Source organism: Papilio machaon, chromosome 16, assembly GCF_912999745.1.
Source record: "Papilio machaon chromosome 16, ilPapMach1.1, whole genome shotgun sequence".
In the NCBI taxonomy this organism is placed as follows: Eukaryota; Metazoa; Arthropoda; class Insecta; order Lepidoptera; family Papilionidae; genus Papilio; species Papilio machaon.
In genome coordinates this window covers 5,836,154-5,852,571 of record NC_060001.1, presented here as the reverse complement: position 1 = coordinate 5,852,571, position 16,418 = coordinate 5,836,154, and the positions used below count along the sequence as shown (strand labels likewise).

Genomic DNA, 16,418 nt, shown 5'->3' with positions numbered 1-16,418 from the left:
CATTTTTTTGCTATTTACTTCAAGTTTACGTCCCGCATGACAGATAGGTACTAGATAGATATAAGCAATATCAAATTTTAATTTGTCACCATATATGCCAGTTTAGCCTTACGGCTTAACTGTTCGCTGTAATACGCAGTTTTGGCGATTCGAATCCCAAACTTATTTTTACATTTTTAAGGTTTTTAATTTTATTATCAAAGCATTATATAAAATTGAATTTTATCGCAACAATTATTGGTTACTATTCGACATCTATAAAAATTAAGGAACCACAATATTCCTTGTTCCACGTTTTTTTATTGTTCACGTTTATTATTGTAAGTTTCGTCATTAAATTCCGCGCGGACTGTCACTGGTGACATCGAATACGTGTAATAAATCTATGCTTGGAAAATTCTACTGCAATCGGACTGAAGATACCTAACAGGAAGAGAAAAATATTTTGATACAAATTGTCAATTAATTTAACAGAAATTGTATAGATGGCCGAACCTAATCGTTATTAATTTTATTTAAATATTTAATACCCCAAAAATAAAAACTTAAATTGTTTTTGTTAAGTAAAAAACATATTCTAAGTAAATTACTAGATTTTTCCTTTTCATTAAAAATAAATCAAGCTCTATACATATATTGATAATATTGAAAAATAAAAACCTTGTAAGCCTGGGATTCGAACCATTAAACTTACATACTGCGGCGAAAATAGTAAAACACTGAAACTAGCACATATTGTGACAGAATAAAATTTGATATTACTTACTAGCTTTTACCCGCGACTTCGTCCGCGCGGAATAAAAAAAATGCTCACAAGATAAAAAGTTCCTATGTCCGTCTCCTAGTTCTAAGCTACCTCCCCATCAATTTTCAACTAAATCAGTTCGACCGAACTTGAGTTATAAACAGTGTAACTAACACGACTTTCTTTTATATATATAGATAGGTAGATTAGGTATCTGTCATGTATCGTCAATTTATAAATTTTAAACGTTATAATAATAAGAAGAAAAATGTTGGGTTGCCCAATAAGTTCGTGCCCATTTTTAATGGAAATTTTAAAGGCCCTTAAGTTTTGGCATACGTCTTTTAAATTATATTTGTTCTTTTAAATTATATTTTATAGCAAAACGTCTTATGTATTTCGGCAAAAATTAAGTCAATCAGTTTTTATAAAACTGATAGAAAAGAACGAATCGTGTCCTACCATTTGTCAAAATATGGCTGAAGTTAAGCTTTTCAGTATGTATGTGTTATGTAAACATGTCATATGTTTTCAATAATTGTAATATATTCGGGTCTATTCTAAGATACCTATTGAAAATCGGAACGAACTTATTGGACAACCTATTATGTTGATACAAAGCGTCAAATGAATTTAACAGAAGTAGTATATTTCAAAGTGTATCTTAAGTAAATATAGATAGAGTTCAATTTTGTCAAATGTTACGATATTTTTGCATACTTTCGATGCTTCGTTACTATTGACGCTATGTCTGTTACTATAATTATGGGCACTTTGAATGTACTCATATATATGACGATGTGAACGCTCCGGTGTTTTTGAGCAGAGTGGATGCTTCAATTAATTTGATAACTTTGGTTGTACTTATATAATTGATCACTTTAGGTGTTCCTATATATTTGGATATCTTGACTGCCACTATATTTATGAAGCTGACTGTACAAGTATTTTTTTATTTATCGGTCAAGATCGTATTTAAGAACTGATCTACACATGATCATATTTCAATAATCATGATTTCTGTCAATGTCTAATATCAACGTTCGATAAGAAGGTTGACATGTTAAATCTAAAATGCAATTGAAACATTGTCTAAGTTTTTATTATTAGGGCTGTAATGTTTACTTGTTAAGATACACTTTAAAAATACATTAACTCGTGCTAGTGATCGTGAACTTTTTTTTATATGTATACATATAAATTATTGAACTGGTCTTGTTTATAAGATTTATAGTACAAGGTTGGAAACTAGCAAGCGGCCACCTGTATTTGCTAAAATGGTGAGCTCTACCTATATATGTACACCAGCAAGAAGTTAAATGATTTCAAGTGCATAGCCTACCTTTAGTGTACTCAAGAAAGGACGCACAGGAAATGGATATTCTACCCTTATTATACGTCACCTCCAGAAAATCCACGAATCCATTGTCTCTTTCCATTGTTTCCTTGTAAGAAAAATTATAGCTTCACGTAAATATAAAAAAAGGAAAGAAAATTAAGCATTGGTATTTTGGTCACTGGTCAAATTTACAGTCAAAAATCATGACCCTGTTTTGTTTGTTATTGTTACTAATTGTTTATAGGGAGTGGGATGTGGCGTGGCCGTGCCTATTTAAGCATGTTTCAGCGCCCGCCTTCTTTAAACCCAGAATTGTGTTACGCGGGTAAAGATGTTGTCGGGCAAATTAATTAGGATTTTTACGAGAAATTTTGCTAATCAGTAAGTTTGATGATCAATTTTTTTAACATAATTTAAGTTAATTTTTTTTTAATTTCTTTTTATAATAGTTTTAATAAACCATATGTATATAAGTACAATTTAAGTTAATTTGACTTGTTATTATATTTCAAATTATTATTTAATCTATTTTTTTAAAACCTAAGGTTTTTAATGTGATTTTTTAAATTTTTTTAGAACATGCACTGGAAAAATAAATAGTCCGTTGATGAAAAGTGTGTTGAGTGGATTTAACAGTTATTGTCCTAAAATAATTGACCAAAGCTTGGAAAAGGTTTCCTTTGTTACAAAGGACATAAGAGCAAGAATAAAAAAGGTAATTAAATAAAATCTCTCATTTATGTACGTACATGATAGCGCTTTAAACCTCTTTATTAAATTTTAATAATTTTTATTCTAACATTTACTATTAAATCTTAAGATTAATTAAATAAAATCTCTCATTTATGTACGTACATGATAGCGCTTTAAACCTCTTTATTAAATTTTAATAATTTTTATTCTAACATTTACTATTAAATCTTAAGATTATTGTTGACAGTTTAATTTTTATAATTAGTTTATAACATAGATTCACTTGAATTTTCGTGCTTGAAAAATGTTATTTGCAGATTGTAAACACCCTTACTGTGACATTTATATATATGTATTATCGAAAGAAAATGAAACATGCTGTGAACTATCTCTTTTTTATAGAGAATATGGTCACCATATTAAAGCAATAAATTTTATTTTAATTATTTATAATTTTTTTAATATTTTTATACTATTATGTTGCTTTGTTTTGTTTCAACGAAGAGAGTAAATGTTATATTATTATAATTAGATATTGTTTTTACAGTTTTCGGAATATTATACTATTGGTAGATATCCAGTGCAAGGGGAGTTTATGGTGATGGCTTACGAAGCATTGAACAACGACTTGACAATTAACGACGAACTGATAAACAAATTGCAAGTGATGGTTTCTACGACTGAGATGGTATTTTTTTTAATTAATCAATACCTGCTCTAGTATTAAAATCTACAGAAAAATCAATTAAGTATTGTTTTTAGGTACAAAGTTACTTTTTCATCTGGGACGACTTGGCTGATAACAGTACTGAACGCGGCGGCAAGCCTTGCTGGCATTTGTTGGACGATACCGGTTTTATTGCGTTCAGTGACGCCTGCATTATGAGGAGTTTTATCAATGAAATAATACGACAAAACTTTAATGGAGAAATGTGTGCAAACATTTTAAGTGTCTATGATAAGGTGAGTTCCATAAGAATATAAAACATGAAAGCAGAGGAATGTAATTCCATACCTGGTAGCCATTATGCTATTTCATTTGTTCAGTTTGTTATGCCAAAATTGTGAGCCAAAGTCAAATGATACTGTTTAAGTGAAATTTTAGTACCAAGTAAATTTAATTTAGTTTTAAAATTTTAATATACATTTGAAATGTTAATCCATACACAATACACATATTAATTATGTGTATGGACTACCAAATGAAATATATATAAATGTAGTAATTTCTTCTATGATTTTTAAGGTTTATTTTGTGTCTTCTGTCGGTCAATATATGGAAGTAGAGATATCCAGATCTAGAAATTATGATAATTATAACATGGAATTGTTAACAATGCTGAATAACTTGAAATCTTCGTTCTACTCCATCAAGTCACCGCTTTTGCTAGCCCTGGCTCTTAGCAACAAGTTGAACAAAGCGTCTTACGACGTCGTGGATGATGTGGGTTTGGAAATTGGTGCTTTAATTCAATATCATGTAAGTTATTCAAATATCATCTATACAACAAATAAAAATGGAGTGTCTGTATGTAATATCAAAAAACCGTATAACGAAAATACAATTTTAATTTTTTTGCCTGTCTATCTGTCCGAGATTTTTCCGTGTAATCTCCTGAACGGCTGAACTAATCTGGACTATGACTAAAAAGTAGCTGAAGCGCACGGGAATATTATAGGATTTTTTTTTTATATGTATACAATAAGTATGAATGTTGTCTACAAGACTGCTCGAGTCTTACAAAATTTGATTTGTTTACTTCATAAAGATAACTGTTCTTTTTAATATAGATAGGATAAAAATTTATAGCGGTTTATAAAACAAACCCACTACTAGTAATATTTTAACAACTACCCTGCAGAAGACTTGATTGTAGATGAATAGAATTTTACTTCGTTATGCAAAGATTTTTTTATTTCTCAGCGTGAAGGTAACATTGATCTTGACAAATGGGAAAATTAATTCAAATTATCATAAATTACAGAACGATTTGTTAGACTTCTATAATGAAAAGGGTGCGATAAACGTCTGCAAAAGCTCGACGGATATACAAGAGGGCAAGTTTACGTGGGTAGCAACAGCATTCTTGGAGAACTGCAACTCTGAGCAAAGACGGATCTTCTTAGAGAACTTTGGCAGCGCTGATCCCGAGAAAGTAAAACGAATCATCGAAGTGTACGATGAGGTAGATATAACGAAACTTTACAAGCAAGAGCAACAGAAATGTTTTGATGCATTCAATAAAAAAGTATCCAAGTTGCCCAAGAACTCAATACCCTCTCCGGAATTCTTCAAAAGTTTTCAAAATTTAATTCGTTACTATTCACAAGACACTAAAAATTTTATGTACGATAAGAATTAAAACCAATATAAAAATAAAAATTATGTGTATCACCAACTGTTTATTTCTCACTTTTAACTAACCTTTTCGTATGTTTTGCCATTTATTTGTCTGTAAATAAATAATTTTAAATTCGAATTACAAGGTCTTTTAGATCCCCTTTTTTGCCAAACCGACCACATGACTATAATGTTTTTCACCAGTATGTATACTTTTGTATTTTTATGTATTGAATTTTATTACCCGAAGTGGCATAAGGGACCCTGACTGTAGTCAAAAGTAATAATTTTCTTAAATATCATTCATTTGTTTTTATTAGTTTTTTACAGAAAAAGTATCAAGTTACATGAAAATGAAAATCATATTGAATTAATAATCTCAATGAAACATTTACCGTATTTTTTTTTTAAGTTAAATATTAAATTTTTTAATGTTTATTTGATACTAGAGAAAGAAGCGTGTTAGTTTTCCGCGTTCCCCGGGGAGAGGGCGATTCCGTCGCAACAAATCCCATTACTCGTGTAAATTGCTCTTCGACCTCGTGAAGACGTGCGCCAAATGCCACACAATTTTATCGAAAGATAATTACACTCGGTGTCCATAAATCAATATGTATTCCAGAACAGGAAAATGGGACTCGTAAACATTGTAAAATTCCACTGGGTTCAGGATCCACGGTATAAAAGGGAACAGCAACTAGCTGTTCTCGGAAAGTAGTTTTTAGTAAGGGACACGTTATAGCTATCTTGGTTGTAGGTTTGTAGGTAACCATAACATAAAGTGAATTCTAGTTAGTACGTAACCCTACAAGCCGATTTTGTTTTTTAAATTAAAATTATATAAAGTAATTTTATTATAAAAGTTTGTCATCTTTTCTAATCCTACTTGTTTACTCTTCTTTGTGAAGGTGGTCTTTTACTGTGAGCTGTACTATATTATAATCTCTCTGTTAGGATGACAGGTCAAACTATGGGTGTTACAGATGGATTGCTCTTTGTACCTGAGATTGGACAGACTTGAGCTTTGACTTTCATCTGAGCAACATATTCTAGTCTTACCCTGCATGTCAGTTACGTTTCAAGAAAAAAATCATGTGATAGATATTATTTTGTGTGTAAGACACTTAAACAACTTTATAACAAAAATTAAATTAATCAATAATTAGAGTACAATCGGCCAACTTGTTTTTATCTAAGCCGAATTATTTTCACCATAGACTTTATTTTATTTTAACATAATCTTAAATTTCATCACCCTGTACAACATTTTTTATTAATCTCTCAAATGCCTTCTTGCATTAATTTTACCGTCGTTTAATGTCAACTACGGATTACCAAGATTTTTAATTTAAAAAGTATAAAAGTTGTAAGATAAACTTGTTAAAATAAATAGATCAAATATATTGTGGCATTAGATTGTTTTTATGTACAAGTGCATAGAGAGCGGTTTTATCTTTTGATACCTCTGGTCTCTCACTAATTGAGTCACGTTCTACTGTAATGCTTCAACTCCTGACAGACCCGGATTAAACTGCAAGCTGAAATTTTTTATCTGTATAAAAAATTAAATGTAAGCCTTATTAAGTATAAGTAAACTTTCATCTTATTTTATTCAAATTTTTTTAAGTATTAAAAAGAAAAACAAAGAAATAAAAATAAATCTTTAAATCTGTTCAACGTCAAAGTTTTAAAGCTATTTTAACGACCTAGTATCCGCGGTTTTACAGCAAATTGTGTCCTGTGTTCGAATTTAATGTCTGTATCGCACGGGTTATGGCTTATCATAAAAGCAATGTTACGAATACTATAAATGCGAATATTTGGATGTATGGTTGGATGTTTGTTAGAAGTTATCTCAGGTACGGCTGCATGGGCTTGCTGAAAAAGGCATAGATATAGAACGTATAGGTCACTAAGTTTTTTTAACTCCACACGGACGGAGTTGCGGCCGACGGCTAGTTTATAATAATCACAGTTTTTTTATTAGATGGCAAACGGGCAAGCAGTCACCTGGCTTCGTCGAAGTACCCAAGTTACCGCTGCCCACATCCGCAATTGCAGATGCGTTGCCTACCTTTAATCTACGAAGGACGCACAGAAAGAGAATATTTAACCTCTCTATCCTTCGTGGAATTGTTTCCACTTGACGCCTGACTATTCTATCAATTGACGTAACTAAAATTCTCGCGAAAGCGATATACAGAGCGGAAGTCAAATAACTTCCACTTCACGCCTGTCTTCTGTATGGCAGCAGTATTACAAAGGTCGCTCGTATTACTGGCTCAGTCGTAAAAGAGAATATTGCTGACTCAATAAAAACAACCATCGAAAATCGTCACGAACTTTTTAATAACCTATTGTATTAAATAAAAAAATTATAACAATAATAAGATTTATTTTCAGCATAGACTCAAAGTACGTTTCAAGATACAACATTCATAAGAAAAAGTGACAACAAATAATATTAATATAACTTAAAAAAAACTAAAATAACTAATTATTACAAGCCCCGATCTGTATATTATATAAAATAATTTGAAAAAAAGATAAAAATTAAAAAGATAAAAATTAATCACCATGTTTTTTTCACAAAAGAAAACATGGTAATTAGTTCATTTTTTTATCTTCAGAGCTGGAAACTATACTATCTGCAAAAAAGAACCGAGAATAAAAGAACCGCTGACTGCATTGCATCTAGTTAAACTCTGTAGTGTAGCTAGCACGTCGATACTCACTGTCAATGCTTTTCATTTTTGAACTCTTAGTTTTTTTTGAAGACGTTACTTGTTGAACGACTTGCGAAATTGGTGATTCGACGAGTAACCAAAGAGGTACAGCACACAGGAAGCTAAAGGTGATTGTTCCGAACGATGATAATAACTGAAATCCATCCAAAGTCGCGTGAAAATTTTCAGAATGTTTGTTAATATATTATTTAATATTGTATCAAAACCTATAAGCAGTACTCAATACCAAAATCACACAGAAGAAGCAATTTAAAGACATCTGCAATAGGGATATGCATGTATTTATTACTTATTTAAACGTAATAGAGTAGCGTTTTGGAACTTAGAATTAAATTTAGTATTAAATACATTACATTACATAGTGTAGAAAAAATATTATAGATTTTATAGATATGTTTAATAGCAATAAGGCACTTGTGTATAAAAAAATCTATTTTGGAGTCACGTGCATATTCCGTATTGCACATATCTAACGGCAGCAGTCGCTTCGCTATTTCGGTGAATTTAGGTGAGCACTTCTGCGCTTGCCACATTATAAAAAAAATTTAAGAAACTTAACTTACAGCCTCATAAATGGTCAAATGATTTAATGTAGTTATAGAAGAAACACTAATCAATATCAACATCAGATGCACTATGTAGACGGAGTACGAAACGCGAACGGCTGACGTCCAACCTCGCCATTCTAATGTCGGTCTATAAACATCTGTAATTGTAACGTTAAATAAGTATTAATTATTAAGGCTTAGTTTTTTGTCGCATTTACATTGGTAAATAAAAATGAATATGGTGAGTACAACAAAGTTATTTCAGTGTTAATATATTACAATGGATATGAGCTGTAAATGTTCCTTACTTCTAATTAGCTCATCTTTTTTCCATCTCCGCACTATCTTAGCGTATAAGAAAAATTTTAAGACATAAACACCGCGTCGTGTCCGTTCTACCCGGCTTAAACATTTATTTGGCAGCTTACTATTGGTAACTTGGATAAGAGTTATTCATTAAATTTACTTACTTTCGAGTTTAAACACCATCCCTAATATAAATAGGAATATAAGCAATCCAAAGAGTGGTCTGTACAAGCCGGCACAAATGGCTTTGAGTGCAGGGTGTGGTGTTACACCGTCCATGTACATCAAGCCACGGCAAAGTATCAATATAATCATCATGGGACATGTTGCCCAGAACATATATTTGTATTTCTAGAAAAGAAACATTGTATAGTCATTGTGTTCGTATAAAAATAGTTAGTTAAAAACAAATGAGCTTGATTGTCCTTATCCTAACAAAATTTGGTAAAAGAATGTGAAATTAATGGTGTATTCATTTGTCGAAGTCAAGTCTAATTGTTGAAGGTCACAATATAGCAGATATTTTATAAGTACAAAAGTATATTACAAGGGTATTTTAGGCAATACTTAAATTTTGTTTACAGCAAAATGCGACGGCTATAATGTTTGCTTAAGTTTTCTTCCACTTATGGGTTTCGGAGACAAATTATATTTTTGGACGTTCGAATGTTTAATTATCAAGAACTGTACTGTCGTTTGCCCCCTTCTATTATAAAAAAACTGTATTTATTTTTTATTACTGTATAAAATTAGGTAATTAGCAACTTGTAAGTCTATATTTTTAATATCACGCTAAGCGTTGATGTTGCTAGTTCCTTAGATATCCTTAGTGGCCAGGCTTAATGTAAATTGATATAGCATTGAACGATGTGTGGCGTTGGCTAATGAAAGCGCGAAGCACATCATCATCAGCTCACTATACGTCCCCACCGAGGGGCTCGGAGCCTACTCCAAGTTAGGGGTGACTAGGCCATAGTCAACCATGATGGCCAAGTGTTGGTTAGTTGACTTCACACATATTATTGAATTTCTTCTTAGATATGTGCAGGTTGCATCACGATGTTTTCCTTCACCGTAAGAACGTCGGAAATGTACATATGTAATTTGAAAATCGAAGAACACATTGGTACATGGCGGGATTCGAAACCAGAACCTGTAGATTGCAAGTCAAGTGCTTAACCCCTGAGCCACCGACGCTCTTGTAAAGAACAATGGTTACGAATTATTACCTTATATTTTTCAATATTTAACTGCTTCTGCTGCAATTTATAAATGATCAAGCCGAGGCTAAGCCCTAATATATAACATGCCATGTTTGTGTGGCCGCGCTTGTACGAGTGGTTGAAAGTAGGATCTTTGACAAAAAAATCCAGAATAACTCTGTAAAACAATTTTAAAAGAATTTTAATTAATTGTACTTCTTATTGCTGGATCTATTACTTGTGAATAAAGTTATAGATAAATAAAAATTTTGAAGAAGATAACTTTTAGATACATTACAGGAAAATATTAAAATTTTATAAATAACTAGCTTTTGCTCGCGACTTCGTCCACGCGGAGTAAAGCGCGCTTCAAAAGTGTCGAAGTATGCGTGTCGCTCTATACCGGATTTCAATCGAAACCTTTATGCCGGTACAGTAGGATAGTAGTGTTCAAAATTTTAACACTGGCATAATGTAAACCATGGGACGGGACTTTGACGAGAAGGTTGTTGAACGACGCGGGAATATAGCCTGGCCAGATATAAAAAAAATACTCGCCATAATGCAATATGGCGAGTATTTTTTTATATATTCTTGTTTGGCCTATATTTTTATTTAATTTTGCGTTGACGCAGTCGCGAGTGACCGCTAATTTATGATATACTATGTAAGTTGTTTAGTTTTTATATTATTTATATATTTTATGCGAGACTGAATTATAAGCTTAAGTGTAGTAAATAAAACTTACTCTGGCGAGATAATTATGTTATCGTACAAGTTTTGAAAATACGTGTGTAACGGAGCTGTGAAGAGAGAAAGTACAAACATAGCCCAGAGCACAACTTGTCTCCTCTGATCACTCCTTATCAGTACCAACGTAAATGTTCCCAATATAAACAGTTGCATGTCCGCTGCCACATACCTATAAAAATATAAACCGTTATGTTTGTATTTGAACTACCTACCACCCTCAAATACCTTTTAACCTTCATTCATAATGGTATTCCTTTGCCATAGTAGTTTTCATTGATTTGCCACTCATCTTAGATTGCACTCTAGGAGGTAGTAAGGTTCGCCATTGAAGAATTACGTCACGGACGACATTATCAACATTAGTTAACATTGGCTTAAGTTATGAGGTATAAAATTCTATGTTACTCGTATCCTTCTCACCATGTATGCGCCATGCAGCGAGTGTTATCAAAATAGTTGTTTATGTAGAGCATGTTCTGCCAACCGTCCCGGCGGCAGTCTTCGATTTCGGGTCCTATCAGTTTCTATTCAAAATGAAATAATAAATAACAGGTAATGAAAAACAACGAATTAAATTATTCCACTAATTGCGGAACGTCTGACATTTTTGTTTACTTACGTTCGGTTAAAGTTTATACTACAGCGAGGATTATTATGAAGTAGAGTTAAATTCACTGTTTCGCTGTTAGTTTAATTCTTTTAAAATACTTTTGCATCAAATATCTTACAATATTATATAAATAATACGCTCTGCTCCTAATTACATAATGTTATCTATAACGTTAGTCGTTTTCGATATAGCTGGAACATACTGTTCATCAAAAGAACAAAAGTAATACATATACTGTGAATTTAAAGAAGCGAATGGGAAGAATTTAAAAATCATAAATATTAAATCAATCAAAATATTAAAGTACGTAATATTTAATTAAATACTATTGTAAATGTTATAGCATATGGCGTGTGTTCTTTAACTTTTATTTGTGTTGTATCGAGAATTCAGAGGTTCCGCTCAGTCGTAACGACGATGGTCAAATACTGTTTATAAAACTTCTGTAAGTGTTTATGAAGTATTGGCTGTCGCCCGTGTATCCGTCCGCGCGGAATAAAAGAAATACTTATCAAGTACAAGTCGAATGTGTTCTACATCTGTGCCAAATTTATTCAAGATCCGTAGAGCTGTTCCGGAGATATCTTCAAACAAACATCCATCAATCTAAACTTTCGCATTTATAGCACTAATAGGATTGGAAAGTTACCTTAACCATCTTAATAAAATTCTTTTAGATATCGTTTTCCAAATTGTATTTTCTTCTGGTTTTATTCGAAGATTGTACGATGCCAAACATCCAGAAATTACAAAGAACGTCTGTACAATTACGGTTGCGTTAAGTAGCAAATGGTATACAATATTACTAGGAACCTGTAACAAAGAACAGAAAGTGCACAACGATATTTAGTACATAGTAAACAATGGCAAAAAAGCTGTTTGTGTAGGGATGGCGAACCAACGAATACAATATTTTAGGCACGTCACTGACCAAATCATTCATGCACTGCGAAAAAAGGGTAAATTAATAATATGCGGAGCGAAAGCGAGTGATCACTACGCTTCGGAATATTCCCAATAATCAAAAAGTGAAAATTATTTGTTGGCTCTTCTATGACCCCCGAACTAGAGAACAGTATAATTGAAAACAATGCCGATTACGAATTTGAACCCTCGAATTTTATTGTTAACCTTATGGTTAACCTTTATGGCTTTTCGCTTAAAAACCCGTCCGGCTGCGCGCGACGATGGGACATCGTCGCTGGATGGTTTAAATAAAGGACCTTCACGCTTAACACTACCGTCGTAGCATAATGATGCGGTTAAAACTGGGCCCTAGTTAATGCTAAGTGGGCCAAGCACTAATATTTGATAAACCGTACGCAGACAAAGCTTCTTAAGTACGTTTGCATCCGCGATATTTAGCCACTGATCACACACACATACCTTGTTTGCCCATAGTAGTGCAATTGATTCACGCGGTAGTTAGAAGCTTTGTCTTAAGTGTTTAAAACTGTGGAGATAAAACTGAAGGATTTTAGCTGGCTTTAAAGTTAGAATTATGAAACAAAAAAGTTGTTGAAATTAGCCGTCAAACTTTGTATATTTATTTTATAACTCCAAAAGTTAAGGGGGATATTGACATTTTAATGTAGTACAAAGCTTTAATTGAAAAGTTCAACTATTTGAATGATCTACTCACTGTTTCTAAAAACTGCGTATTGTCTATTACCACAAAGGGAAGTAGAGAGTGTAATAGTATTATCACGGTTATTGTAATGACTCTGAAAAGATAAAAAAGCATTTAATACAAACAAAAAAAAAACATTCTGTAAATTTTTGAAGTTGTTTCTGTGCCCCTCTTTCTATTATTAAACTGCAATTTCTTATAAAACATTTCTTCATAATAATGTAGAATTACTTCTTTATACGAAGAGAACAACTTCTTGCAGTTTAAATCTCACTTCCACATTTTTGATTTCCGACTAAAAAGAGGATGAGGAACTTTCGGAGGTATGTATGTACTGATTGAGTTATAATAAAGTTAAAGTTTATAATTTATTTTGTAAGTTAGGTAAATATAATGCGTGGATTAAGATGAGGTAAGAAAAGAATTGAGAACATCGGTGAACCAGGGGTTAAGCACTTGACTTGCAATCTGCTGGTCCTGGGTTCGAATCCCGCCATGTACCAATGTGTTTTTCGATTCTCAATTTACATATGTACATATATACGACGTTCTTATGGTGAAGGAAAACATGTGTGATGCAACCAGGACATATCTAAGAAGAAATTCAAAGATATGTGTGAAGTCAACCAAGCCCCAGAGTGGTTGACTGTGGCCTAGTCATCCCTAACTTGGGGTAGGCTCCGAGCTCTACAGTGGGGACGTAGAGTGAGCTGATGATGAAGATGAGGATGATGATGATGAAGAAAATGATTAATCTCTTTTTAATTTCATATCATAAGGTGGCAAACGTTAAATTTACTACTGCAAATTACTTTTATTTCACGCTTGTCTTCTGCTGGTCGTGGTATTTCACAGGTGCGCTGGACCTTCAAGCAACAAGTGTTGTTGCGGACTCCACCACTGTTGATAACAACAAATAGAGTTTAAAGTATGATTGTAGAGGGTGAGATAAATAAATAGCTTAAAGGTAAATTAAGAGGGTAAGGATATGTTGGATGAGAAATCAATTTTCTTGTGACAAAAATCTGTTCTTCGAATCCGTCACAGGATTAACTTATGTACGTACTTCATTCCGTTTAAACCTTTTAGGCGTTCATTTTTTCCGTTATCTACTTGTGTTTCTGTTAATTTGGACCAGTTCCGTTTGATTGAAAAGTATAGCAGCCACTTATTGCCTGTCGGACAAATATGTAGTTTAAATTAAAATGAGAAATTTGGAGATGAGGAAACAAATGACGACGAATAGTCACTTAATGATCAACCTTACTTTAAGAAAAAATCATCAAATTTAATATAATTTACCTGAATAACTCTTTTTAACAATAAGTATGTCGTAAACACTACCAGCCAAGTTCAACATCAATATACATAAAAGTATCACTGCGACCACTATATCTATTGGCTCTATAGGATAATACTGCTCTTGAGTATGACACTTCGTATCTTCTTTTATTCTAGTTTTCAACTTATATTGCTCCCAAAATGATGTATTCAAACATTGTTCAATAACTAAATTCAAATCTTTTGAACTTGTCGTGTTTGGTTTTAAATAATCTTTGCACATTTTTGTCAAACAAATACCATAACGCAGCCGTGAATGATTGAAATGAGTTTCCTTCCGCGCGCTGTATTCCTGTAACATGTTCAATAATAACAATTGATAAATGGTTTAAAATATCATTGATTTTACTGTAGTACTGTAGTACTGTAGTACTGAGATAAGGGGCTATTTACTATATTCTTTATGGGGCGACTAAGACGTGGGGAAATTTCTTCGCCGGAATATTTGTAAGTACAGTCACATTCGATGGCGGTAAACAGATTTAAAGGCAGCAATTATTTGATCGTCTTGTACGACTTTAAAAATTGGTGAGTTTACGACTTGCATTGACACCCTTTAACATTCGTCACGTTCTCTTTTAAAAAAACAAAGATACCGATACGTCACGTATTATACGTGACAATACAAGTGTCGAAACGGACTCTTAAAAAGCGTGTTTTAACAATCGCATATATAATACTACACAGTAGTGAAGAATATAGTTCTGGTAACACAGTTTTTTTTTTCATTTGACATCGCCGATAGGATCCTAATAGTTCATATTTAAGAAGTGGAGCTTCAGCTTCAAGTTATTGTCCACGGCACGAGTGCTTGCCGGAAGAGATCCCTTGTAGTTTTTCCACTTTTATTCTACACATACAACCTTATATCTGTATTTTTGTTTAATAAGGTTGGAAATCTTTACTTAGTTTTTAAAATTTCATTTAATAATTTAATATATTTACTAATTTCGCTACACTGGAAAGATATAGCTTTCTTTCTTTGTTCTATTGTGCCGTTGCCGCTCACACATACGCGGACATCGTAGTCTGCTACCATCGTAATTATATCTAATGAGTTTCTAATAATTTTTGTGACTATTTTAAGATATTGGTTGACTAGTATTGTTACATAAATAATTCTTACATGTATCATTTTTAAGAGATCGTTTTCACTGTCTGAAACTAAATCTACATCCACAAAACAGTAGATTCCTCCTGTTTGATCTATACATAACTCGTATCGGTCAAGATGGAATACAGGCGGCATTTTAACATATTCTGTTTCTGAAAAAAAAAAAACAAATTTCACAAAACAAGTAAAAAATTTGCGTAGATGAAATCATAAACTATTGAAAAGAAGTCTTTTAAGCCTTCACTGTGTATACAAGGTTATTGGTAAATCGACGTGTTCCCGTTAGAAGGTGATAGGGGGTGACTATTAATTGTAACCTCCATGTACATTATGAAAAAGTGAACCATTTTTGGGTCATCATGTTTTTTGCCATTTGGTTAGTATAGATGTCGGCATGATCTTTAGTGATTGTTGAGGGTTAATGCTTGTTCATATTTAACTCACGAGCGGGGATAGATGGGGTGCTGGACGAGGGGGGGGGGGTTAATTGACACATATGACGTTCGCCGCAAGTTAGATGTGAAGACTCTCTTCACATTGAACGCGCGGGTGCGGGCGCGGTTGCGGCGAGTTAACGACAGTCGCGCGCGGCCGGCGCGCTAGCGACAATTCAAAACTTATGAAGTTATTAGCTGTCGTCCGCGACTCCATCCGCGCGGAATTAAAAATGAAACGTAATAAGTAGAATATGCGTTCTTCCAGACTATGGTCTACATTTGTACCAAATATCAGCGAAATCCGTTATGTCGTTTAGGACATACCATCAAACAAACATCCATCCATGTGAACCTTCGCAATTACAATATTAGTAAGATATGAGAGTGTTGTATAAGTAGTGGCGGAGCTGGCGATTTACTAGCGACCTCTAGTATGTTTAACCGGTTTGAATCGATTGATTACGCAAACGCTCAGTTTGCTCGGCTAATGTTCGTGTTGTCCTCCGCATCCTCGCCCGCAAGCTAGATATGAACAAGCACTTATTGCGTATGTAGACGTGCGTAAATCAGGTCTGAACGGGCTTAAAAGTTCAGATCACATCAGCTTGAACC

The 16,418-nt window shown here is 33.1% G+C and overlaps 2 protein-coding genes across 2 annotated transcripts; one reads left to right on the top strand and one right to left on the bottom strand.

Moving 5' to 3' along the window:
• Positions 1 to 3,145: 3,145 nt before the first annotated feature.
• LOC106711146 (farnesyl pyrophosphate synthase-like) lies at positions 3,146 to 5,140 on the top strand. The gene is made up of 5 exons (XM_045681663.1): positions 3,146 to 3,187; positions 3,325 to 3,465; positions 3,540 to 3,740; positions 4,024 to 4,257; positions 4,763 to 5,140. Exons 1-5 carry the CDS (start codon positions 3,146 to 3,148, stop codon positions 5,138 to 5,140), a joined length of 996 nt encoding a protein of 331 aa, XP_045537619.1.
• A 2,585-nt stretch (positions 5,141 to 7,725) lies between these two features.
• Positions 7,726 to 14,478, bottom strand: LOC106711169. Its single transcript, XM_045681662.1, has 9 exons — positions 14,217 to 14,478; positions 14,028 to 14,089; positions 11,095 to 11,198; positions 10,670 to 10,843; positions 9,949 to 10,099; positions 8,884 to 9,070; positions 8,429 to 8,571; positions 7,854 to 7,998; positions 7,726 to 7,766 (listed from the first exon to the last, which is right to left on the bottom strand). Exons 1-9 carry the CDS (start codon positions 14,476 to 14,478, stop codon positions 7,726 to 7,728), a joined length of 1,269 nt encoding a protein of 422 aa, XP_045537618.1.
• Positions 14,479 to 16,418: the final 1,940 nt, after the last annotated feature.

Bases quoted from the DNA above. Each gene is read 5' to 3' on its own strand.
- LOC106711146 (XM_045681663.1), top strand. From the start codon at position 3,146: ATGAAACATGCTGTGAACTATCTCTTTTTTATAGAGAATATG. The intron at 3,188-3,324 runs GTCACCATATTA...TTGTTTTTACAG, and splicing joins TCTTTTTTATAGAGAATATG to TTTTCGGAATATTATACTAT. The intron at 3,741-4,023 runs GTGAGTTCCATA...ATGATTTTTAAG, and splicing joins TTTTAAGTGTCTATGATAAG to GTTTATTTTGTGTCTTCTGT.
- LOC106711169 (XM_045681662.1), bottom strand. From the start codon at position 14,478: ATGTGCAAAGATTATTTAAAACCAAACACGACAAGTTCAAAAGATTTG. The intron at 8,572-8,883 runs GTAAGTAAATTT...TTACAATTACAG, and splicing joins GATGGTGTTTAAACTCGAAA to ATGTTTATAGACCGACATTA. The intron at 7,999-8,428 runs GTAAGTTAAGTT...GATGGATTTCAG, and splicing joins ATTTGACCATTTATGAGGCT to TTATTATCATCGTTCGGAAC.